A 27,347-nucleotide genomic window follows, 5' to 3' on the forward strand; every position below is an offset into this window, starting at 1 on the left:
GGACTTGGTGGTTTCCGCCCCTCAGGCAAGGAGCTTTTCTTTTCATGTGAATCATGTGAAAGATGAATATAAAAGACACTTTGAAGCTGTAAAAAGATAAGCAGATAAAAAGTTTGGATTTCCATTTATGCTGGTATCTGAAAGCCTTGAAAAGATTATTTTCCATCAGTAAATCCTAACTGTCAAGAAGTTAAATCTACTTCAATCTACAACTGACATGATAAAAATGCACAAGTAGATACATGGACCAATATCACACACTTTATTCTGTGTCAATACAATATAGAAGCATTAAGTGAAGTGAATATACAAAAATAAGCATTGGGGAGTTTGTTTTTGCAGCTGCTTTAACAGCTGCTAAACTTTATTTGTAACCTTTATTTATCCAGGGAAAGCTGATACACACTTGCTCTTTTGCAGCTCCTTCACACTCATTCAATTAAACACATTCACACACTGGGAGCTGCCCAGTAAAACCACAGTCTGATGAAAAGCTCCTCTGTAGCAGCCAGGGGGTGAAGTGCCTTGCTCACCGGCACTTAGACAGCAGATGTTGAGGGAGATGAGAGCGTTTCTCATCGTCTTTCCCCCAGCCAGTTTGGGGATTTGAACCAGCGACCCTCCGGTTTCAAGCCTGCTTCTCGGGAAAAAAAAAATAGGCCGCCGCCCAAACAACTAAACGAAATGTCTTTAAAAATAGGAAGAATAGTTTTGAAACCAACAGTTTCATTAAATTGATGTAACACAAAAGGAGAACAAGGTAATGTGGTAAAGCACCGCAGGGTATTTCCTTACGTTTGAGCAAGAATCCTTGCAAAACGTCTGTGGAAAGAAAAGGCAGAAGAAGAGCAGAGTCCGGGCCGGCCGAGGAGTCGGGTACAGCTGTTCGGGTTTGGTCTGCCTCTTTTTTGTTAATCATGAGAGACAGCTGTGGAAAACACTAATGCTTCCTAACACTGCAATGCATGTATTCAACTAACAGGGTTCCTACACAGGTCAGGAATACTATAGACAATAAATTAGGGGAGTTTGGGATCTTGAAAAGTTTGGGACTCGTACAAAGAAGCATGGAAAGTGTTTTATGTCGATGTGGATCTCCTGTCCTTTCAATTTTGGTTGTATTTGCTAGGTAAAATAGTCATTATAAGTCATTATACTGTATAATTCAGGGATTCCCACTCTTTTTAATAGAGTAGAATCGAGTAGTGAGAAGAGTTTTGTTGCTTTATATGATGAAAAGAAAAACTGCATTTCGGCTTATTGCTGCAAACAGTGGTGAGGGTGAAAGAGATGATCAAACATTTTGTTATCATGCTAAGTTTACTAGCTAATGTCTAGTAAATGGAATCTACTGAAATTTTAAACCATCCCACTTGGAGAACTACTGGAATTTTTCATATTTCCCAGCCTCAACAGCAAACAGTACATCTTAACGTCCGATAAAAGTATGCAACCTCGAAATGGACAATATGCAGGAACCCTGACTTCAATATATAAGCGGTCAGTCTCAGCAGACCGGCCGACCCCGTGACCCCGTGACCCCCCCCCTGCTGGGAAAGTTTCCTCTCTCCTCCCTGTCGACGTGGTGCTGGTGTGTTTCGTAGAGCGGTGGGAAGGTTTTAGAAGTTCTCCTTGTTGAAGATGAACTCCACTCCGCCTTCTGAATGGGACAGACACTGTTTCCCCAACGCCTTCCCCAGCTGGGCCGGGCCGCACAGGAAAACTCCCACTTTAGTCCTGAGGAAACACACAATCCTGGTGTTATTATTGGTAGTAGTAGTAGCTGTGTAGTAATAGTAGTAGTAATAGTTGTAGCAGTAGTAGTAGTAATAGTAATAGTTGCAGTAGTAGTAGTAGTAGTAGTAGCAGTAATAGTAGTAGTATTAGTTATAGTAGAAGAAGCAGTAATAGTAGTAGTATTACTGCTTCTTCTACTATAACTAATAGAAGAAGAAGAAGAAGAAGAAGAAGAAGCAGTAATAGTAGTAGTATTAGTTATAGTAGAAGAAGCAGTAATAGTAGTAGTATTAGTTGTAGTAGTAAGAGCAGTAATAGTAGTTTAATTAAGTTTAATTTAATTGAGTCAGTGGATCACAAAAAAACCTGTGCCGCTCTTTTTATCGATCTTTCAAAGGCCTTCGATACAGTTGAGCACCTTATCCTGAAGCAACGGCTGCTCAGTGTTGGGTTGTCTGAGCAGGCTGTTGGCCTGTTTGAAAATTACCTGCGTGTCAAATTTGATGGCACTTCCTCCAGTGTACTACATGTTGCGTCAGGGGTCCCCCAAGGCTCTGTCTTGGGTCCACTTTTGTTTACTATCTATATTAACAACCTGGGTCAAAATGTTCCTAATGCACAGTTTCATTTTTATGCCGACGATACTGTCATTTACTGCTGTGGTGCCACCCGCTCAGTCACTTGAGTATTTGCAGTCTGCTTTTGGTATTGTAGAGTCACGGTTGTTTGATCTGAAACTGCAAAAACTAAATTGATGTTGTTTCCTAATGCCAGGAAGACATTCGCTTCTCTTCCTAACATTGTAACCTTGCAGGGCAGTCAGATTGAATTAGTGTCACAATACAAGTATCTAGGTATTTTAATTGATGATCGTTTAACTTTTAAACTTCACATTGAAAACTTAGTAAAGGAACTGAAGCTTGAGCTAGGTTTTTATTTTAGAAACAAATTCTGCTTTTCCTATGCTGCCAGGAAAAAATTGGTTGAGGCTACATTCCTTCCCTTGCTTGATGGTGATCTGTTGTAGATGCACGCCTCTGCCCAAGCTCTCACTCACCATTGCACCCTATATGTCAGAGTTCAGTGACCTTCATTGGCCTTGTGCAGACTTACTCATTGGTACATATTTATTTATAAGTCCATCCTTGGTCTGCTCCCCTCTTACCTTTGTGGGTATATCTCACTCAACACCAGGGGTTAAAGTGGGCCGGCACCTTCGATTAATAAGTAAATAAATCTGATTGGCAGTTTCATACATAATAATGTCAAGCAAGTTCACAGGGCTGCCAACTCTCACGCACTGACCGTGAGACTCACGCAACTGACATTTTTCACACGCTCTCACGCCACAAGTCCATTTTCTCACGCGGTGAAAAACAAATTCATAACTGATAACGTCGCGGCGCGAAAAGAGGAAACTGACAGCGCACGAGACGAGACAGAGCAGCACCGTGCAGCAGAGAGTTATTCAGACCATCTGCATAGAGAGAAATATACACAAATCTATTATATTGTAGTTTATTCCCATGCATGGTGCTCAGAGTAATCTCAGTCAGCGGCTCTTCTGCGTCTCTCCCTCTCCTCTCGCGCCGTGCGCACGCAGGCAGGAGTGAGAGTGAGTTACTATGGTTACGGGGACGCTCTGTGTCTGTCGCTCTGAAACTTTCTCAAGATTCCCAATAATAGATTTTTAGGTTAGTATGCCTATGCAAAATCATGAATGTAAGCACCTCAATGCTGAAATCTAGTAATATAACATCATTTTACATTTTTGGTTAACATTATACAGGGTTGCTGTTTCTTGACTTAATCCAAGAGGTTAGGTGGTGTAGAAATGCAGGAAATTTGTTTTAAATTACTATTTTTTTCTAATCTCAAGGGACTCACCTGGTTAAATAAAGGTTTAATAATTTAATAATAATAATAAGTAGTAGTAGTAGTAATAGAAGTAGTTGTGGTAGTAGAAGTAGTAGTAGAAGCAGTAGTAGTAGTAGTAGAAGCAGTAGTAGTAGTAGTAGTTGTGGTAGTAGTAGTGTACAAAATGACAGTAAAACTCACTATGGAATACTATTGAAGTTACTGACTATCTTAAGACCTTTACTGGCAAAATAGTAAGAACATTCAATGTTTTTTATTTCTATAATTTATCAAGGAACATTCCATTTCACTCATAAAGTCCCATTCCTCCATTTATTGCAAACTTGCTCTAGATCAGATCATGAACTATCTGAAGTCAGTCTGTGTGTGATGTAGAGAGAGAGAGAGGAGAGGGAGAGCCTCACCCTGGGTGCTTGTTCCCGATCGTAGTGAACTCGTTGTCCCAGTTGGGTTTGCCGTAAAGAGTCTTCTGTTTGAGGCCTGTGATTGGGTCGTTCTCCGCCTCATGGTGAACCCAGAAGTGAGCAGCCTGAGAGAGAGAGAGAGAGAGAGAGAGAGAGAGAGACAGAGAGAGAGAGAGATCTGGATGTCAACTCACATCTGTATGACATTTTATGTCAGGCAACAGAGATGGAACAGCGACGACTTGGACTTAACTGACTTATGATATATACATTTTCTGGGGCTCCCAATTAGATGTGATTGTTATTCTGAATCATTGCTGATGTGATGTGGGTTTTTAGATGTGGGTTTTTAAATGAGTTTTGTATGTAGTTAGCTTTCGAATAACCCTATAGGAGTGAAAACCTTGTATCTCCAAAGTGTCAAATTTTCAGGAACTAAGAAAACCAGCGTCGAGCTTAGCTTGACGGGAATGTATTTTTCACTTTACCCAATACGTTTCGAAAGGGTTTTAAAAAAGATTTCATCAGCCCAAGAGGTCGGACAATTTTCTCAACATACAGGCCCGATCCCAAACCAGCCCCTAACCCCTCGCCCTGTCCACCCCCCCTCCGTTTGCACGTGGAGGGTTCGCCATATTAAGGGCCGTCCCAAACCAATTAGCGGGAGTGTAAAGTGGACTGTCGAACCCTCCGATAGAAACTCGAACGTCGGCCGGCAGGAAGCGCACCTGCAACAGGAGACTGGAGGAAACGCCAGACAAATGTTAAGTTCCGCCTATCTACTTTGTCAAGTACTTGAGTATTTTTGATCATTCACACACACCTTTGTTTTCCTCACGCTGACTTTACAAAGTTTAAAACTAAAAAAGGAGAATATCACTTTGTCCCTAAGGTCGCTTGACTTGTAGCAAACCCATAAACGCCTTTATGCATGCAAACAAAAATAGTCCAGTTTACTTCACATTTCATTCTCATGGTTTTGGATGTTATGTGTTGCAACCTGTTATTATTGCCTCTCGTAAAATTTGCAGCCGCACGAGCAGGGCTTCTATCGGTTGCCATGGTGATGACTGCTTCCAATTCTTCCGGTAGAGTGGCGAGGGCGTCCCCCTCCCCCGGTTGCTGGTTTGAGATTGGGCCATAGAGTCACCTTTCGCCTTTTTAACAGTCCCGCCGCTCCCATCCAATCACACTGCCTTTCTCTCCCTAACTGATCTCCCATTGGTTTACACTTTTGAATGATCCGTCCCTGCGTTATGTCTCGCCCCTACATCCTGTTTTAAAAGGAAATACATCAAATTAAGGAACCGAGATGCTTTCAAAATACTGTTTCACTGTGACTTGAACTCTGTACTCTATATTAACGGCCCCGTGCTGCGTCTGCCTCGTACCTCGGCCTCCTTCCAGCGGGTGAGGTAGATGTTGTAGCTGAGGACGTCGGTCATGCCCTTCTCCGCCATCTGGCCCTCCAGGGACTGCAGCAGGTCCGCAAACCACTCGAAGGCCTGCGTCTCCGGGCACAGCCAGTAGAAGTAGATCTGGAGGAGAGTCACTTTATTCACCCAGTGCATTAAATGTGCAGGAAACGTCTGGTGACACTGGTGCAGAAACATACCGACAGCCAGAGGTGGAGTCCTAGAATGTCCTACTGAAGTAAAACTACTGTTGCTTTGCTGATATTTTACTTAAGTAGAAGTAAAAGTACCGGTGTAAAAGATTAAAAAGTAGCTTAAAAGTGTCTCATTTCAAATGTCCTCAGAGTAAAAGTTGCTTTTTAGAAAAGAGAATGTTGTTAGCTGTGATCTTTTCCATGTGATTCTTAAAAAAACGAGAGGACAAACTTCAAACTAGATTCTTTTAAATGGAAAAATTAGAAATGACAAAATAAAGTGCACAAAGTAAAGACAGATTACTCTTCTCTTCTCTTGCTGACTGACCGTTCACTGTGAATGGCTCTACAATTTATCAATTTACGATTGTCCAGTTTCTGTTGCTGATGAAGAGACACAAAATTAATACTCTGTAATGGATGGGATTTAAAATGTAGCTAAGAACAATACTTCAGCAAAAACGTACTTAAGTAAAAGTTAAAGTAAAAGTTTTAGTGTCTCATAGTGGCTTCAGGGGTTTTTCCACCCTGACAGAGGATAAAATTTGTACATTTTTGGCAATTTTGGCAGTAAAATGGTCAAATTTAATTTAGTTAATTTAGTTACTGAGTTTTCGCACAAAATATTGACTATCAGCAGCTTCAATCCAAAAATATTGGTATCATATTGGCCTTCAAAAATCCATATCGGTCCTTAATAGACAGTAAATTGTACATATCACTCTATACATATCATTCTGCAAGGTATCCACACACAGGGTTCCCACACTCACTAGGACAGCAAATTTAAGGACTTTTCAAAGACTTTCAAGGTCTTGTTTCGTGACATTCAAGACCTCAAAGTTGGCATGTTTTGGGGTAAGACATGACATTGGTCAAAATTAGACTTAACAGATGATTATGATCTTGTCAAGTCAAGAAATCCTGATGAAATCAACGCAAATCTCCCTCCATCCATTCATTTTAAAAAAACTTTGAAGGCCTTGTTTTACTTTTCTGAAATCCACAAACTCTGAAGGATTTTCAAGGCCTGCGGGAATCCTGCACCCAGCTTATCGTGAACACCGGGCGTTTCTTTTAATGAAGAGCTTCCGAATAAATCACTGACTACTAACTTCACCCTCTTGGTCTCTCTCACCTTTTTGGTGAAGACCTCCTGGTTGTTCTGGATGTGTTTGTACCACACAGACTTGAGGGTGGAGGCGAAAGGAGTGACGCCGATCCCGGCTCCCACCAGCATGACGACCTCATACCGAAACACATCCTCACTGGCTGTTCCAAACGGGCCGTCGATGGCCACCCTGCAGAGAGAGGGAGAGGGGGGGAGAGGGAGAGAGGGGGGGAGAGAGAGAGAGGGCAGAGAGAGAGGGCAGAGAGAGAGAGAGAGAGAGGGAGAGGGAGGGGGGAGGGGGGGGGGAGAGGGCAGAGAGAGAGACAGAGAGAGAGAGAGGGAGAGAGAGAGAGAGAGAGAGAGAGAGAGAGAGAGAAAGAGAGGGGGGAGAGAGGGCAGAGAGAGAGAGGGGGGGAGAGAGAGAGAGAGAGAGACAATTAGTAAAAAAACAAAAACCTGTTTTCATATGATGCATCAGCATACTCCTCTAGTTTTCTTTTGATATCTTTTACTGTATTTTCTCTCTATAATATACTCTTCTATACTTAATATTTACATGAATCTATACTTTATTTTACATATATTGCTATGACCTTTGCGATTTTTATCATCCGATGAATCCGATTACATTATGCACATATGATCAATTCCGAGACAGAGTGGGGAAAAAGTAATGCAGACAGATTTTAGTAAATACAACCACCAGCAAGATGGCCATTCGATTCCAATTCATTTCTAAGTGCGGACACTGAGAGATGTGATCCCATACCATCAGATCTTTGGTATCTTTATGAACAAACTTCAAAAATTAAAAGAAAGGAATGAATTAAATTAAAGGCCAACTTGGGTCTACCACATCTAGAATTGTGTCTAGAATTGTGAAATGTCTGTTCTGCTGTTGTGTTTCAGAACAAGGCACAAACTCCAAACTCTCTGTTTCCACCGTTAGCCAACAAATACAACCTAAACGTAAGCAAGCAACTGACAAAACAGCAGCAAATGGCCGCGACGGTAGTTTCACAACACGCCGCATGATTTCTCCTCCTCTGCCTCTCCGCTGGCTCTTTAAAGGGGAAGAATTATATTGCTTTCTGCTGCGCAATCAACTGCTGCTGGCTGCAACTGTGACCCCCCTGCTGCCTCCTTTTCAAAAGAGACCAATCAAACGCAATCACCAGCAGTTTCAGACACACTTCCTTCCTTACTTGGGCAGCTCCCAGGCCTCCTTGGGGTCGGACTTGTCGCCCCCGCAGGCCTCGTACAGGCCCTGCGTCCAGTCGCCCACGATGCGGATGTGGGCGCTGAAGTGGTCCTCCTCGGGGGCGGAGGTCAGGGTGAAGGGGTGCCACTCCAGCCGGGAGACGGAGGGACACTGGATGAAGACGTACTGGCCCACCTCCATGCGGAAGCCTTTCCTCTTCATCTGCAGCTCCAGGGTCTTGGAGGGATGCATCACCACCTGCGGTCAAGGGGGATGATTAGGGTCATTGATATATCTGACTGGCTGATATTGGCCTATCGTGGCCTATAGTAAAAATCAGATAAATGTCGTGCTTCGCATATGATGGAGGTGAAGATATGATTTTACTCAACAGCTTCACACGGCAAAAAATGTCATTCAAGCCTGTATTCAGTCTTAAAATCTTGCCAATTAGGTGAGATAATTCCACTTGTTTCTTATGCACTTTTACTTGTTTCAGGAATTTTCTAAAAAAAAAAAACAAGTGTCAGTGTCTTGAAACAAGGCAGGATGAGGCAAATCACTCCACTAGTATCAAGAAAATGACACTTGATTCAAGAAAATTATTGAAAAAAGTCAACTTGCATTGGAAACAAGTGAAATTCTCTCAGCCCACTGGCGGGTTTTTTCATTCATTTTAAGAAAAATAAGATTTTAAGACTAAATACTGGATTAAATAACTTTACTCTCTGCCTTAAAGAGCTGCTGACCTGAGAATTTCATTACAGCCTTGGTTTCAATGGAGAGTTTTAGTGCCACATTATAGTCTAAATGCTGTTTCAGAGGCTTTTCCACCCGGACAAGAATATAATTCTGGGGGAAACACTCAATACTGGCATGGAAATTGTCAAATTTAAATATACAGAATATCAGCACAAAATATTGGATATCAGCAGCTTCAATCCACAAATATCGGTCAGTATCGGCTTTCAGAAACTCATGTTGGTTGAACCCTAGTTGTAATAATAATGAATCGTGTGATAACAGATTTAGGAAGAATAATTAATTTCTCTGAATCTGTGATGGAGGAGATCACATGGAGAGAGCGATAACTGAGCCAGGTCAAAAAATGTGACTTTTGTTATGTCAGGTGATTTCATATAGTGAAGATGTCATCATTTATGCCTCTAAATGGAAGTAGATATGCTTGAAGCTTTATTATATATCAGTTTAAAAAATGTGCATGGTGATCATGGGGTAAAATGTGTCACTAGTCTAGTTTGGCCAATGGCTCAGCTGACCCTAATCTCATTACATTTACATTCTTTTCAAATGAAGCTAATTTAAATTACGTCGGCAGTTATGGGGCTCAATCCTTCTGCCTTTCCATTACAGGACAGTGTCTGTAACCAGTAGGCCACCCTGCCACATGCCTGCCTCTCTCCCGCTGGGTGAAACACCCACCTTGGTGATGACCACTTTCTGATGGGCGCGGTAGAAGCGGACCAGCCGCTCACACACATACAGGATCATCGGACCCACCACCCACTTCCAGGTCTGAGGAAAAGGAATATATACATTTCATTAGAATAAAGTAGAATACTAATACTCACTATATTTGTCAATAGCAGTAAACAACTAGCAATAACTAAACTAAAAACTCAGGTTGCAAAAATACAAATATATGATGAAAAGCAATCAAATAAAACACTTCTCATCCATTATTTATGAAGATCAGAACTATGGGTGTGCGGTCTTGTCTTCTTATCTTACCATCGGGGGGTTTCCAGCAAATTTGGGTACAGGACAGTTGGTGCCGTTTTCCCCCCAGTTTTCAAACTGGCTGGCACACTGCTGCGGGTCGTGCTGCGTCAGACTGACCAGCGTCTGTCCTCGCACGATCCGCCTGTGGTCAGAAACACAACACAGGGTGGAAGAACTGATGAAATACTGATGAGCAAGAGGCTGAATAAACCTGAACACCGAGGACAGAAGACTGAAGTGTTTTAAGTAAGAAGAAAGTACTGTTGCTTTGGGGGAAACAGGGCCTCAATACAACAATACAACCAGGAATTATCAGTGTTGGAGAGTAGATTCACTTCATGTAATTGAACTAGTATAAGGATTCCTTCTTTCTTTTTAATACCTATTTTATCTCTTATTTTATCTCTTTATGTAATTTTTTGTGTTTTATTTGAAGCACATTGAATTTGCCTTGCCTTTCTGCCCAGTAATTTCATTTTGCTTAATTAGCTTGGTGATAGTTAAACAAAATTTTTATTAGTATTATTTTTTGTCACTGTTTTTGGCTGTAAAATAAAAGATTTGCTGACTAGTTTCGGAGCTTGGGTATTAAAAACACACTCAATGTTCTTTGCACTTTACACATTTTTTAATGCAGTAATCTCCTAATCAGTGGTATTTTTTGCAGTCATGTGTTTTGTATTATATAACATTGCAGATGTAGAAACATTTTTTCATTTTCAAGTTGTATTGAACAACTTTGTCTATGTAGCTATAGTTAACAAAACTATATTTCTCTTAAGGGGATCTTTGTTGTCGTTCAACTTCTTCCAATGTGAAGTAGCTTGTAAAACTATAGACTTTCGAAGCTTCCTCAACACTGGAAATTGGTATTTAGCTGACGCATTTATTCAAAACAACTTACAATCAGTGAGCAGGCAGGGATTCTGTGTCTTGCTCAAAGACACTTCAACAGGACAGATTAGCAGCTGCAGAGCATCGAACCTGCGACCTTTGGCTGTGGAACATCTACTAGGCTTTCCTCAGAAACAAATGAACACAGGGAACAAAAAGCCTCGCTGTGCCGACTCACCCAAAGCCGTGGAACACCAGGCCGATGAAGAAGATGACAAACAGGTGGTGGGTGTACCAGAAGACCTCGAAGTAGGAGCGGCGGATGACCTCCATGGAGGAAGTGATGATGAGGATGAGGGCCAGAGTGATGGCCACGCCCGTCAGCCCGGCGATGGTGGTGAACATGACGATGGTGGGGTTCTGCACCCAGGGGGGAAAGAAGATCTAAACTGTTAGTATCAGCTTCTTCATTGTGTTTACACTTCACGCTCAGGCTGTCAGGCTTAATGCGTCTTCTGGCGGCCATAGTGGAGGTCCAAAGCTCTTGGGCAACAATGGCTAGCAACAGCTGATCACATTTCTCAAGGACTTGGCTGCCTAAACAGTATGGAGTAGGCTATAGATTGTTAATTTCTGTGCTGTTTGTGACTGAGAACTGATCATTTTGCCATTGACATCAAATCTATTGTGTTTTGTTTTTGGTGATGTCAGCTTGTTAAGTAGCTAGCTAAGCATCAGCAAGCGATCACTGTCTTGTTATCACATCTGATTTGTCCTGTAGCTAATGTAGCTAGCAGTCGATGTTGCTTTACCAAATTATCTTGCTGGTTAGTTAGCTAACAAAGTCAAAAACCAACAGTTTGTTCTGGTTTGCTCAGTTTGACTCTTCTCAAGCTGCAACTCAGAGACTAGCTAGCACTAAAAGAGCTAACGCTAAAGACAAGACAGTTCCCTGTATCATGGTAACCTAAATCTGGAGACAAATCCACCTCATCAGATTATTCACTTTTACTTACAATGTTATTGAATTCTATTTAGCATTTTGTATGGGGCCATTCTCACTTTTTACAAATGGTGGATGTCGCATTTTGGAACGAAAAACATAGTTAAACTTGGACCATGCAACTTTCAGTTTCAGACTAACTCTGTAGGAGACAACAGTACAGCGTGTTGACACACTATGTTTTTCCAGAGCAGCCAGCTGGTGAGTCACGGAGCGGGCCGGGTCATGGGGATTTCCTCTCAAACTGTTGCATGGTCATTCCCATGTTAACCATATGCTCCTGCAATAGGTCACGGCTATTAGCTAACTTCCCTCATGTACAAAATGTCACTTTTTGCGTAGTTTCTCTCCCTGTTGTACAGTATGAACGTATGCACATACCGCCTGCTAGTAATGCAGGGTGAGAGCGATACATCAGTTTGCAGACATATTGGGCCGATATTGGCCTTTCAATAAAAATCAGCTATCAGCCAGTCAATGTTGCCCACCAGCAGCTTCAATCCAAAAATATTGGTATTGGTCTTCAAAAACCCATATCAGTTGAACCCTAATAGCTATTGCTGTTATCAGTGATTAACCTAATTGATGGAGCTTCAAAACATAAGAAGGTGCAGGAATATTTCTCACTGCTCCTCACAGGGATTTTACCACTTTAAAGGAGAACACCACTCAATTTTAAACTTAATATAGGTTATATATATATATAGGTTATTCCTCCTGTCTGGGACAGCCCAAGTAGTATTTGGGAATATGAACAATGCTCAAATTTTGATGACCAAAAAGGTCCAAGTTGTAGTTCTCTGGTTTCTGGCCTTTGGAGAAAGTTTGGAGAAATAAATTTGGACTCCTTACGCCATTTCAATAACGCATTACTGCTGACAAAAGACATACATTATATCTGTAAAAAAGACGTTTTTCAGGAATAAAGTAATACCACTATTATCTCATGAAATTTCTAACTTTTACAATGCATTTTCAACAGGTTTTGACATCCTGAGAGGCATCCAACTCACTCATAAACACACATAAATGACCGTGTCAACTTGCAGTTCAAGTAAAAAAAAAAAGAAAAAACGTGCAGTTGTGTGGTTTTTCCACAACACAGAACGCTATATGAATTTTGAGTGTTATTCTCCTTTACGCACCTATCTATTGCTCTCATCCAAAGCGACTCAGAGGAAGACAACAGAGTCTCAACAGGTTACTCACAGTCTGGTCGGACCGGATGGGGTTCAGGTAGGAGGCGTTGTCTCCGTTGCCGATCTCAGACAGGACGAAGGGCAGCAGGCTGCTGTTGCGATTCAGCTGGGCGTCCATGAACCACTCAAAGTTAAACAAGTGGGCTCCGATGTGGATCGCTACCACAGGTGAGAAAGGACAGACGTATTACAAGACAGTGACTTTGAATAGTCAAAAGATATTTCAATCAAGTGTTAAACATCACAGGAGATCCATTAAGCTGCCAAATACTTGCTATGACTGGAGAAAGTAATAATAATTTCGTAACTGTAACTGATGTAAAGTGATTTAAGTGGAGTGATAGTAAGGGATGAAGTTTAGTTAATGATGAGGGTCAATATAATGAATGAATTGGTTCACAATCTGGGGTTCGGGGACCCCCAGGGGTCCTTACAAGAGTTATAGCAGGTCCCCAGCAAAATGAGGAGTAGTTCAATATCATCAGAAATTAATTCACAACCCCCAAATTAACATATTCCATGTTATGTTTGCATGCACAAATTGATGACGTATAGAGCAAGACTAACAGAGACTGGAGGTGCTCAACTCAAAAATCCAAAGAATGACAAAGTGAGGCGCAAAAGACCTGAAAACAAATGAGCCGTCTTCACTGAGCAGCCACACTGAGCGTGTTTTGTTCATTGCAAACACAGGCAAGGCAGAAAATGAAAAATCTACCTGTGTGGAAGGCGATCATGTAAGCCACCAGTTTGTGAAAAGTGATGTTTCGGTCCAGTTGGCGGGCTGCTGTACGGCTGCAGCACTGGAGACGAGGACAGCATGTTCAGATATTGGCAGAATGACCAGTGATGAGAAACTGAAGCAAAATTTCCAGTGTGTGTTAAGTTTTACTGATGAGATCAATGAATGGTAAATCTCTGAATGCGTTGTTGTTGTTTTTTTAAAATTGATACATAGTGTGTGTGTGTGTGTGTGTGTATATATATTGGTGTGTGCATGCGTAGAAGTGTATAAAGGGTATATAGAGTTTAATTCACAATCAAATATCCACCATTTAAATAAACCTACACTTTAACATCTACACTTAAAAAATGATTGATAGCCCAAAATGATTTTACAGGCTGGATTCTCTGCATCATAGAGATATTGAATCATCATTCAATATCTCATCATTCAATATCTCTATGATTAACTTCAGCTAATGGTCAATTTTCCAAAATGAAGCCTATAGCGTTTAGGAATAAAACCTTCATTCTCACAAATCCAGTTCTTCCAATACCTGGATGGTGCCGCGCAGGAAGGAGAGGAGGTTTCGGCAAACCGGCAGCAGAATCAGCATACAGTTGAAGTTGAGGCAGGCAGCGGGCGCTCGGGCCCAGGAGAGAGCATGCTGCAGAGAGAGAGAGAGAGAGAGAGGGGGAGAGAGAGAGAGAGAGAGAGAGAGAGAGAGGGAGAGAGAGGGACATTGTGAGTTGGGCTTGTTATTAAAAATGTAATATACTACTTGTTAGTACTCATTTCAAAAGTAATACTCAGGGATGTAGTGGAGGGTACCCCCACATTTTATTTACAGCATAGAGTTTATCACCTTATTAGACTGATGCAGATTGGAGTTTTAGTTATGCAAATATTTCTCAGACACAGAGCTGCTCTGGAGGCAGAAATAATCTGATTGGTTGAGTTAAACTTCAGTGGGCGGAGCCAAAGAACCACTGTTTTTCGCAGGGGAAGTTAGCAAGCCGGCAAACTTAAATGGCAAAAAGGGGAAAATCTAAATAAAAAATATAAATTCATTCATGATTATGGCATTCATGATGTTGAAGGCCAGCAGCTAGCTAACTAGATAGCTGTAGGCTAGTATGGCTAGTTTGAGCTTGAAGGTCAGCTAGGCTAACTAGCTAACCTAGATAACTTAGTATGGATAGATTGTATGTTTTCAGCTAGTAGCAGAGCGCTAGGCTTCATAATATTAGCTTCCTCCTCTCTTACCTCTTGTCTTTTTCTCTGGACGTCTAATGTTACTTAGCCTGAAAAACTGAGGTTCTTTGGCTCAACCAATCAGATTATTTCTGCATTCAGAGCAGCTCTGCCTCTGAGAAATATTTGTACTGAAACTCCAGTCTGTGACTTTATGACCTAAATTCATTGTATACAGCAATGTAAAAAAAAAAAAGTAAATAAGCATAAATTAGCTAATAGCTACATCTCAGAAAGTATTGCTGATTCATAATGTGGTTTTTGCCACAAGATGGTCACTGACTGGAGATCACAGTTTACCAACCTCAATTTAACACTACATCACTGGTAATACTATTACTTTAGTCCTGTTACATTACCAGTCACTGAGAGAAGTAATAATGCAACTGGAGAGAATACACACACACACACACACACTTTTATTCCTATACTTCGTTGACTAACTCATTCCCTAACCATTAACCTTAACCCTCACCACTACATGCCTAACCTTAACCTAAAGCTAATCCTAATTTCAACCTTAACCTCAAACCGAAGCCCTAACCCTAAATTTGCCCCAACCTTAACCTTTTACCCTAACCCTAATATTTCTAACCTTAAACCAAGTCCTAACCCTGAAATATCCCCTTTAAGAAGTGAAGAGCAGCAAAATGTCCTCACTTTGGAGGATCTTCCCTCATCTTTCTATCCTGGTGAGGATATTTGGTCCCGTAAGTACAGAAATAGAACACACACACACACACACACACACACACACATATAAGAAAGCACCCAAACACACAACAGAAAGTTTGAGCCTCTTGGTTTCACTTCTGCTCGTTTCAGGCCAGCTGTACAGCCCATGGTGTTCATCGAGGTTATCATGAAGCCAGCTGTGACCACAGAGCAAACTTAGGTCCTCACATCAGCCCTACTTCCCTTCCCTAGGTGTGGTCTGAGTGTAGATACAGGGCGGTGCAGATAAGTTTCCGATTAGTGTGGGTGTGGAGGGGGCTGCCGGCTCTGAGACGCCACCATTTATTATTGAGCTGTCTGAAGTGGGTCTAATTCAACAAAATGTACAGTGATAGGTTTCCTGCTCAACGATTTACCTGCTCACACTCGTGCCTTTTCCCCCTAACATCTAAGACAGGTTTCTGTATATGTGCTCATCCAAAGGGCTGGATATACTACATCCTTTTGTGTCTGTGTTGGTAAATGTTTACCTCACAACACATCACAAGGGCATGAAGCTGCTGTGTGAGGATTCAAATTTTTTTATTTTTTTTTTCTTTCAACTCAATTTTTGAGTTTTTGTTATTTTTAAGTTTTAGTTAGGCCGATAAAAACATTTCTCAGAGGCAGAGCTGCTCCGGAGGCAGAAATAATCTGATTGGCTGAGTTAAACCTCAGTGGGCGGAGCCAAAAAACAAACAAACAGTTTTTCTTGGCGCAATTTAGCTAACTGGCAAACTTGAATGGCAAAGAAGAAACTGGTCAAAATATAAATGGCAATGACTTCTTTTTTCATTCATTAATGACCATGGCATTCATAATGTTGGAAGGTCGGCAGCTAGCTAACTAGCTTACCTAGATAGCTATAGGCTAGCATGGCTAGACTGTATTGTTTCAGTTAGCAGAGCGCTAGGCTTCATAATATTAGCTTCCTCCTCTCTTACCTCTTGTCTTTTCCACTGGACTTCAGTCTAACGTTACTTAACCAGAAAAACTGTTTATTTTGCTCCGCCCATTAAGGTTTAACTCAAACAATGAGATTATTTCTGCCTCCGAGAAATGTTTGCAGAACTAAAACTCCAATCTGCGACTTTCGTATTGCGCTGTAATAATTCTGTGTAACCTACAAAAAAAGCATAGTAGGCTGCAGCGTCTGTTGTTAATAATACAGGATTGACGTAGCATCGGTGACTTCTACATACATCTGAGGAATTTGAGGAACAGAGAAACACTGGGTTCTGGTTTTTGAAATGACACATTTTATATATTCATGCAACTTTCATGAGCTGTTTTGATTGAGCTTTTTCTTCTTCCTTCTCTCTTCTGGTGAAACAAACAAACAAAAAAAAAAAAACATGCACTGTACACCCTGGTACGGTCTGAAAAGAATTTAGAAACTGGCACTTTTTGAAATATGGCACACATGCAGCAGAGCGCGTCATACTTCGAAAGCCACGCCCACCGTGGGGAAAACAATATCGCTAACAAACCGGCAAAAGCGGCGATCAGGAGGAAATCTTAACAGATATGGACAGCCTGACAAGGTTTTTCCTGTTTTTCGAGTAGACAAGTCTGTCAAAGAATTATTTCAGCACCCTGCCTCCAACAGAGAAGAGAAGGTACACTGAAAAATGAACTTAATTGGCCTCCATCAATGTCCTTTTTCAATAAAGCTGGATAAATGATCCCACACAGTGGCCTGAAGTGACGTGACATTGGTTATTAAAGTGGATTGTTGCTAAGTTAACTATCTTATGTTAGCTAACAAGTCAGTGAGATTTCTCATTACTTTTGCACCCTGGACTGACAGTCAATACAGAGCAAACTATCCTGAGACCCACATGAACACAACTCATCTGTTTTATAGAGAGGAACTGGCTCAGTAATGTTAGCTTAGTAGCAGCCTAATGTTAGGACAGCATGCAGCTTTTAAACACATTTAACATACAGGTTATCTTATAAGAATATAACTAGATAATTACTGGTAAATTACTGACCAGTGACAAAATACTGGCCACATTATAAGTGTACTTAGTCTCAAGGTCCCAAAGTTTCCCCCTCTTCTACCATGAGCCACTGTCAGCGCCTCTCTCTTTACGACCTGGATCCACATTTTTCTTCTTAACGGCTCTCTTGTTTTGCTCGGGAGCCCAAAAAACTGTAATTCATGGTTTTTAAGTTTATTGGCTGTGAAGCCCACCACACAACAGCTTTTAGGCATGTTTAATTTGGGCAATAATGACAATGACGTGCGTTCAGTCACACAAAGTTAATGGAAAGTGGTGCAGCGGTTTCCCCCACGATGGGCGTGGCCTATTTTATGCACTGTGTTTGTAGGTTATAATAACTGACTGATAACAGTGCAGTTATCAGTCCAGAACAGATCAGCACAGTGAGTCATGGTGCTCGGATTTATAATATTTCCTTCCGGCTTCAGTCAATAAATCAACCAATAAAAAAAATCTTGAAAGCAGTATTGATGTTATGGGACACATTTACTGTACAACCAGCAGGCCCACTCAAGAGTTTTATCAGCATGTAAAGCCATTTTGTTGTGATTTTAATATTTGGAAATGGACTGGAAATGAGAAAGAGATGCTGTGGGACGGACTCACCCCGAGAAGGACTCTGGTGTAAAACCATCTCTCGGTCAGGAAGGCCATGTAGAAATGGACGAACAGGAACGCGTTGATCCCCAGCCATACCAGCTGTAACACACATCCAAACACACCAGGCTTCATTCACAAGGCTTCACTGTGCTTCAACAAGCTGTGTGGAAAGTTTTAATTCACAGAGCATGAAGTAGACACACAAAACAATTCAGTTTGACTAATAAAAAATGGAAATTGTGAAAAAATGAACAAAATAATCTTCTCAAACTATGAAATTCTCAAATTCAGTTCCAGTATAATTTAATCGCATCATCAAATCACATCAGTTCGTCTTCTGACAGTTTCTTGTGGCGAATCCAGCAAAATTAAAATAAACGGCCAAATTGATTCAGTTTGACTAATAAAAAACTAAAGTCCTAAGAAAAAAAATAATTTCTCAAATTCTAAAATGAAAGTATAACTTAATTTCATCACATCACATCAGTTTCATTCACAGAGATGCTTTATTGTGCTGAATCAAATCAGATTTTTGTAAAATACGTCATCCAAAATACTCAAAATCACCCAATATCAACTCAGTTTTTTAAAATTGCCTTTAACAAACAGGTTTAACAAGACATAAATGCAGATAAAAGCCAACAAACAGAAAAAAAACAGACAAAACAACTAATTTAGTCACACAGCAGAAAACCTCTCAACCCCACGACGACTAAAACAGAAAATTGTGGCAATTACAACTAAAATACTCACAATAACAAAGATAGATAGTCCCTCATTGGCAGCAAAGTTCCCCATGGTGAAAAGTGCTTCTGGGTGTGTGAGTGAGTGTGTGAGTGTGTTATAATGAGGGAGAGAGATAAAGTAGGAGGAAGCAGGAAACAGAGTTGAGGAGGAGAGTCAGTGAGGCAGGTGGACTGACTCATTTTATAACCTTTCAGAGGAGCAAATAGAGAAGTGGCCTTCAGCACTTTTTCACTGTTTCCTCCTCTCATTAAAGCCTCCACCCAACATTCACACTCTGGACGCTGTTTATTAGTCTGTTTCCTAATAAGATAATACCCAGTGCAATGCATTTTATCATTGCATGTACTAACAGTTACGGTCAGATGCATTACCAAGAGCTATAGAAACATTCTATTATAGAGTTGAGAAGTGTGCGCAGAAGTAAAATAACTTTCTGAATATCTGATAAATTACTCTGGTTAGATGATTACAAAAGACTTAAAGGTGCCCGAATTCAAATTTTCCTCTATTTATATGCATATATGATCAAAAATGTTTAATGAAGATATTGTTAAAATTTAAAATTATTGCATTTCCAAAACTTCCTTTTTTCTAGGCAGTTTCAGCTTAACTCTAGGAAACGCATCACAATTGGACTCGATCCTGATTGGCTCCTTCACTAAAGAATTTCTGAAATCCAATCAGGCCAGTTTGCCTTTCCAGTTCAAATGCTGAACTGGAAAGCCTCAGAGGAGCAGCTGCTGTTGGCCAATCAGGGCCCAGTATTGTGACGACTTAGCCTTCAAATTCATTCAATAAATAAGTACTCTTTTAACTAAACTACATTTATTTGCAAAACATCATAACGAACAATATACTCTAAACTGAATATTATTATATTATGGAGCCTTGAAGTTTCAGAAAAGGTGGATTCTGTGTAGTTTTTTTTTCAGGAAGCTGCAATGTAATGTATGGATGTGTCTTGTATGCAAAGAGTGCATGACACCTGAATAGAAAATATCAAAATATACCAAAATATAACATGATATTGTGTCATAAAATGATGGGGTGAATTGCTCTGCTAAGAAGGATATTCCCATACGGTTACAGTTTCCAACGTCTAAGGAATTTGGGGAAAAAAAAGAGAGAAAACATGATTTAGACGGATCTTGATCTTGACGTCTCACAGTGATGAAACCGACTGGAAGAGAAGCAGCAGTGAACTCTGGATGTGTTGCGGCAGTGGGCCAGGTGACCGTTGGAGGAGGAACTTGAGACTCGATGGTGACATCGTGAATTGTATGCAGAGGAAGTGGTGGCTTTCCAAACGCGAAGTAAAACATGAGATCAGTTGCCACATGCTTCCTGTTTCAATCAAAGCTGCAGAAAGGGAAAAAACCCCAAAATACTCAACTTGTCTTTTGTTATTACTCTGGAAAAAAGACTGTTTGCTTATTGATGTGTGTCCATGTATGGTGTACAGTTAGTCTATTCTATTCTATTCTATTCAGGGCTGTAGTACTCAAGTCGGGCCTCCAGACCACTTTTCTGACATCTTGGATTTGTTTTGATCTGATGTTTAATTTTTCCTGCCTGTCTAAAAATATTAAAAATGTGTAATTGTATTGATGTTTGGTTTATTTTTTCCTCAAACGTCTGTGCAATGATCAGTCAAAATCCTTTGTATTGATTAGTTGGATGTTAAACGGTTTAGTACGGAGCTCCTGCAGGTAGATCTACATCTCTGTTCATCCTTAAGAAACTGTTTACGCATTATTTTTACATTTGGAAATTTGGATATACACTGTTTATTGTCTATTTTGGTCTTGAATAGGATTCGATTTGCTCTGTTCTCGGTCTTGACTTGGTCTCGACCCCCTTTGGACCTGGTCTTGTTATTGACTCGGACTCAACTGAGCCGGTGTTACCTGCAGCCCTGATTCTATTCTCTTCTTTTGAAACCATTATGTGAATCAATTGAACCTCGACTGGGTTCTTCGCTGCTGTTCATAGAGCCATTAGTGCTTCCATATTCCATCCACTTAGCTCCACACAGCATCAAGTGGGTATATATATATTTATATATATATATATATATATATATATAGCAGTTACACCTGAGAGGTCTTACTGTTATTCCTGTGCTTTGATTGTTCCATGGAGAAAGGATAATAGCTCTTTATGGGAGCATTTAAAGATCCTATAAGTCTCCAGCAAGGGAGTCAGGTCAGCCGATAATGACTTTGTCTCCAACTGCATTTGAAAACTGCTCCCCATGTCTAAATGAAGAGTTCACTTCCAAAACCCTATATACTGTATATCTACCTCAAATCAAGGCAAGTGGGTTTTTTTTTGGAAAATGAAGGATTTCATTCCAAAACGCTACATATCCATTTTGGGGGGAAAAAAAAACATGAATGATTATTTCCTTCTCATAAAATGAACAAATTTATAATCAAAAGTCTTAAGATGACTCATAGCTTCAGTTCTAACCCATAATGTGCTTCACTGTCTTGCCAGCAGTCACTATGGGAGAGTGGGTGTCATTTTTTTTTTTTTTTAAATGGTGGATATGTAATTTTGGAACAAGAGCAAAGGGCAGAAAAACAGATGAAAACAAGGATTAAAAACAGAGTTTGTGCGTGTGTGTGTGTGTGTGCCTATGCACAAAATTGTCCCATAACTACATCATTCAGTTTCGCTAAAAAATAATTGAGGGTCCAGTTTGTAAAGGTGTTATCATTTTCTGTCCTGCTGTTGATTTACAGAGTTGAGTAACACAGTACCTGTTACAGCATTACATGTTCTAAATACAAAAAAATGTAACTGTATTCTGCTATGTTTCCTACAAAAATAAAGTATTCCGATTACAGATACTTGTGACAATGAGAGGATTACTTCTGGAAATATTTTTAAAAACCTTTTTGCAAACCTGAAATGAATAAATCATTTTTAAAACGACATTTAATCAATACATTTTTAAAATAAACTACCCGGCCCAGCTGTTTGGTGCTCACTCTCTCTCTCTCTCTCTCTCTCTCTCTCTCTCTCTCTCTCTCTCTCTCTCTCTCTCTCTCTCTCTCACACACACACACACACACACACACAAGGTGCTCTGCTTGCTCTTGTTTTAATCTCTTGCTTTTATCTGCTTTTATCTCTTTTGCAGTTTTTGCTAAATTAACAGTTCACATCATCGCAGTGGGGTAAAGACAGCAGGTTGATGTGATGTTTTAAAAGCATCCATGAGTGGGCGCTAAAGAACAGCTCATTCAAAGCGGAGGTGCAGCCTTTCAGTCCGTCCCGTCATCTGCTCAGACCAGAGGGATACAAACCCTCTCCCTGTTCACACATCAAGTGCAGACTCTTCATTCTTTGTAATGAAATGAGCTTTCAGTGGAGACAGCATCACTTGGAAATGACTTGCCTGATGATTTCACATTTATGAGTGTGACTGAAGCTTTTCCCTGCTACAGAATCCAGTTGATTCTTAGAAGTGATGATAATAAAATGACACTTATCCAGAGCTGCTGTGGAGGCCTCGTGGGGCCCGGTGAACCCCAGGGGTCTAGAGGGGGTTCCAGCGATTCTTGAGGGGGTTCCAGAGGTCTAGAGGGGGTTTTAGGGGTCCTAGAGAGGGTTCTGAGGGTTCTTGAGGGGGTTCCAGAGGTCTAGAGGGGCTTTCAGGGGTTCTTAAGGGGGTTCCAGGGGTCCTAGAGAGGGTTCTGAGGGTTCTTGAGGGGGTTCCAAGGGATCTTGAGGGGGTTCTAGAGGTCTAGAGGGGGTTTTAGGGGTCCTAGAGAGGGTTCTGAGGGTTCTTGAGGGGGTTCCAGAGGTCTAGAGGGGGTTTCAGGGGTTCTTAAGGGGGTTCCAGGGGTCCTAGAGAGGGTTCTGAGGGTTCTTGAGGGGGTTCCAAGGGATCTTGAGGGGGTTCTAGAGGTCTAGAGGGGATTTCAGGGGTTCTTGAGGGGTCCCAGAGGATCTTGGGGGGGGGGGGGGGGGGGTTCCAGAGGTCTAGAGGGGGTTTCGGGTATTTTTGAGGGGGTTCCAGGGGTCCCAGAGGGGGTTCCAACAATTCTTGAGGGTGTTCCAGGAGTTCTTGAGGAGGTTCCAGGGGTCCTAGAGGGGGTTCAAAGGGTTCTTCAGGGGGTTCCAGAGGTTCTTCAGAGGGTTCCAGAAGAACCTGACCATAACCCTGACCATAATTTAATTTACTAGAAATGGACCCAGTTAGAGATGTATAATGGTGGCTATTCTGAATCATAAGTTTCACTCTCACCACTATTTTCTCCCTACATACCGTGCAGACAGTTGTACAATTCAATATAAAATCGACTAAATTAAATCAACTAAATGAATCAACTTACCACATAGGTCCCTGCAGCTAAATCTTATCATTTGGGTATCTGAGGCCCTAATGTGTGTTTATTCAGGGTCTGAGATATGAAAACATTTGAAAGCATCAGCTAAATGTGACAGTATCCAATATCAAATTGTCCAAAGTCAAAATTTATCCTACATCCAGTCATATAATCGTTCTAAAAAACACCAGATATGATGCCACTTTACAGCATAAAATGAAAGGACTCTTTGGGTTTGGCTGTAAGTAGGCCTACAGTGCGGCTGGGACAGAAGCTCTGGTGCTTTTCAGTCAGCGATAGCTTTTAGCACGATTGCATCTTTTGCTCAGGATTATTTTCAATCAGATCACTGCTGATTGTCCAGAGGGATTTACTGCCAGCGGTTACATCACACCAATTGAGGCTAAATCTTAAATTAGTGAGCTGAGCTGCGTTCAGAATAGACACAAAACTCTCTTGGGTTTCTGGTTGGTACAGATTTGATCAGCTGGGATCTGGTGCTTTGGGATGAAAACCTGAGAAGAGGTGATGGCAGGATCAGAACTTAAAGAAAATGAAAGGGAGCTTGGGGAAACATGCTCTTGAAAGTTTGTAAAATGGCTGCAAATAATGCCTCCAATAATTCGGAATTTTACCCTGTTCACATTTGTTTTGTTGAGTTCATAAATAGTCATATGAATGCGATTAACGTCCCACTTGGGCCACCGTGGGCGATTTGTGGGGCGATTCTTTCCAGTGTGTTCTGGGGGAGAAAACTGGAGCGTTTTTTGATCAGAAAGTAACTGAGTTTGCAGCCTGAGGCGGTAGAAATGACGACCAACATGAACCGCAGTATCAACAAAAAATAAATCAACAATGGAGAAGATGGACTTAATGGGGACAGAGAGTCTTGTGGAAGGCCTGCTGCCAGTTTCTAGCAGTGGGAAAGAAGTTAAAGTAAATGTTAGTCGGATAAATTGAGGGTTTATTTGCCTATACGCAATGCAAATGTATTCTATAATAAAATCCAATAAAATTCCCCCTGAAAAGAACCAAAATGCCTCTAAACATCAGACCAATGGGGCAAAAAAAATGCCTCAAAAGGATCACTCCTTACCCTGATGTGAACATGCTTCTATGTCCATGTATAGGCTGTGCATACATGTGTGGAATATGTATGAGTGTAAATGTGTGTGTGTGTGGTGTGTGCGTGTGTGTATTATTGGACTCATTCCGTCACATTTTGTATGTGTCACTCCACCATTACACTTCACCCTATATTTAACCTTGTTCAGTCTGAATTAATCATTTTCCCACTCGGCTCCTCAACCATCTGCCTCCTTGTCAGACGCTGGAAAGTGACAGCTGGATGGTGCTTTTCATTATGCTGACACTCCCAAGATACACACACACACACACACACACACACACACAGTACAGACAGGTACTGTATAAAAGACACACTGAAACACACTTTCTCATCAATTATGTGTATCTTGCAATTACGGCTGTGTACCGAAACATCTTGCTCTTTCATTTCATTCATCACTCCATTACTGAAATACTTAAAGTAATAATCTGTGACATTTTCATGTAAATCAATGTCTTGCTACTCTGTATCGCCAATTGATCTAACAATAGTGACTCAAAATGTATCCAGTTCATGAAATCTTTTCCATTGTCTGCTCTAAACAGCCGGCGTCTGGCAGTGGTTTGTTTGGAATAAACAGAAGAAGAAGAAGAAGAACTGGGTAGTGAGCATGAGCAGCGATAGCCACCATGGCTGAACAGACAAAGAGAAGAAGAAACTCAAACTGCGTCAACAGAAAAGATCCAAGGGAAAAGACGTCACAGAACACATTCCACTTTCTTTTTTTCTTTTTTTTAGCAGGGAACATGTATTGTCATCTTCAAAAATCTGAGACCTAATTCATATTCACATTCACGTCCGCACAGAGAGCGCTCCTAAAGTGGCATCAATTCCCAGCTGATAGACGTCTGCTGTGGTCTTTAATGAACACAGATGGCTTCCTAAACTGTTTCTTTTATTAGCGTAAAGTGCTCTTGATTTGTCGGGGATCAGGCCTCTTGTGACTGAACCAGCAGGAGGACCGAAGAAGAATGACAGTGTTAACGGGGTCAGAGCTGTTCCTAAATCACATCAGCATCTGAAGCATTCATTTCCAAAGCGCTTCAGAGGAAATCCATTTTGGGAAAAAAAAAAAAAAAAACGTAACTAGAAGGCACTTGGAGAGACATAGAGATCATTCCTGTCACTTAAATTTTAAATTAAATTGATTTCTCGACCCGGAAAACATACTCTGCGGCTTTGGAGTCTCTATCTCTGTTAGTTTCATAGTTACGGCTGAAAAACAATAATTGTCTAATGGCAGAAATCCCAGATCCAGATCACCACCAAAATCCAATCATCTAAAAATCAAATCACTTGTTCCTTGTTGTCCAAGGTCTGATCTGTGAAATCTGTCCACCAAATTTAATAAGATATAAGTAAGTTTCCTACTGACAGACAGACAGACAGGGACAGGGACAGGGATTTACTGTAACTTTTTCCCTATGATTTATACTTTTTTCAAAGTTGTGGATGCGATTCTGGATTTAAATGTCAAGGAGATGAAGAGAAGCCAGAGACAAAACTTGAGTTCATACTTTTTTTTTACCAAACTTTTTCATGCTCCATCTACAGTTGCAGGCACATGTCAGAATTCACCAGCCTCTTTCATTGCTTTAACAACCAACGGCACTAGATTTTTACAAGAATAGGACCTTCAAATCATGGTTGGCAATCTGCTGAAGTGGCTGGGAGAATAGACTGCTGTAACGCATGTTGTTCAGACATCACACTGTAACTTACTTGATGTTTCCTGCAGCTCTCACAACAGTATAGAGCAGTGATTTTCAACCTTTTTCATATCAAGGCCCCCTAATTTAGTCCACAGTAGAGCCACAGATGAGATTTTTTCTCTCAGACGCAAATCTGAGAATATTTTTATTGTTAGATATGAGTTTGTCCAGAATCCCATGACTATCTGTATTGTAGGTAGAGAGATAACAGAGAAACTATGATCAAAACAGTCATTCTGCTACATTCTCTAATTGTTTTAACTTCTTGTAAATGAAATAATGCTGAATATTATTGCTTTAACAATTCATCAATTCATCAATTTGCTGGGGACCCCCTGGAACCCCCTCAAGGACCCCTGGTGGTCCCCGGGCCCAGGGACATTGGACGTAGGGGTGCTGAGGGGGCTGCAGCACCCCCTACTGGTGAGGGAATGTAACTGCAAGGCAAAAAAGTTTACTAAACAAATCAATAAAAAACTTTTATTTTTTGAGAGTAGCATTTTAGCGTAAGCAGTCTATAAAACATGGTTGTTCGTTAAATGGTTGAAATCCACCCTTTGTTATTTAGTTGTTTCTTGTTTCTGTCACAGATCTGGTAATGCGACATGCTTCGAATGAGAGTCTCTGTAGTGTGGAGCTGCGTTTTGGAGTGCGGTCTTCAATGAATTCAGTTATTCTTAATGTTTTCGGTTGCTCTGTGTGCGTGTGTGTGTGTGTGTGTGTGTGTGTGTGTGTGTGTGTGTGTGAGAAAGAAAGGGAGAGAGAGCGAGAGCGAGAGGTTTTGGAGTGCGGTCTTCAATGAAAGCCTAAAATGTTCCAAAACTGGTGTAAAATGTTGGCCATTCAAATTAATACAAAAATCGTGAATGTTGCGCAGCATTTAATATGACGTCATTATATAGACTTTCTCTCAGCACCCCCCACTCTGACCGACTTCCAGCGTCCCTGCCCGGGCCCCACGTTGAGAACCACCGGTACCGAGCGATCACCCTCACCTACACCACTCGACAGCCAGCAGCTAAGCACGCATATTAATTTTGAATGTCAGATGTTAATACAGGGCGAAGCATGCGGTGGAGGCTGGAGCCTGTTGCTGGAGGTGAAGGTTAGAGCAACATTCACAGCCAGTGTAATTTAACCAAAAGGCCTTCTAGTGATTTCCCCTCCTAATCTGAGCGAAGGGGATCAGATTAAATGTGTTGCATAGCGACAGTGACATCACAGCCGACCCATTTCACAATGCATAATAATCACAGAGTGCGCTGACTTAGTTTCTCCATTGTGGCCGGGCCTTTCAGGACGCTGCAGCCGAGACCCGCCTGGTGTTTCTTCTCTGTCGTGTTCAAGTCAGCAGAAGATTTTCACCAAAATAACTTCAATATTTCAATACTAGTTCTCA

The 27,347-nt window shown here is 41.1% G+C and overlaps 1 protein-coding gene across 2 annotated transcripts; it reads right to left on the reverse strand.

The window, feature by feature from the left end:
• Positions 1-264: 264 nt before the first annotated feature.
• Positions 265-18,901, reverse strand: cybb (cytochrome b-245, beta polypeptide (chronic granulomatous disease)). Of its 2 annotated transcripts, XR_013507580.1 has the most exons (14): positions 18,774-18,901; positions 18,027-18,119; positions 14,000-14,110; positions 13,438-13,522; positions 12,730-12,878; positions 10,756-10,937; positions 9,693-9,825; positions 9,384-9,476; positions 7,945-8,198; positions 6,767-6,929; positions 5,411-5,557; positions 4,020-4,144; positions 1,525-1,737; positions 265-1,484 (listed from the first exon to the last, which is right to left on the reverse strand). XR_013507580.1 is itself a non-coding variant. In XM_078290991.1 (13 exons), exons 1-13 carry the CDS (start codon positions 18,816-18,818, stop codon positions 1,620-1,622), a joined length of 1,698 nt encoding a protein of 565 aa, XP_078147117.1. In that variant the 5' UTR covers positions 18,819-18,901; the 3' UTR covers positions 265-1,619. The 2 variants fall into 2 exon arrangements, 1 of the variants encoding a protein (XP_078147117.1); XM_078290991.1 differs by having other exon boundaries at positions 265-1,737.
• Between the last annotated feature and the right edge of the window lie 8,446 nt (positions 18,902-27,347).

Source organism: Centroberyx gerrardi, chromosome 21 (genome assembly GCF_048128805.1).
Source record: "Centroberyx gerrardi isolate f3 chromosome 21, fCenGer3.hap1.cur.20231027, whole genome shotgun sequence".
Lineage (NCBI taxonomy): Eukaryota > Metazoa > Chordata > Actinopteri > Beryciformes > Berycidae > Centroberyx > Centroberyx gerrardi.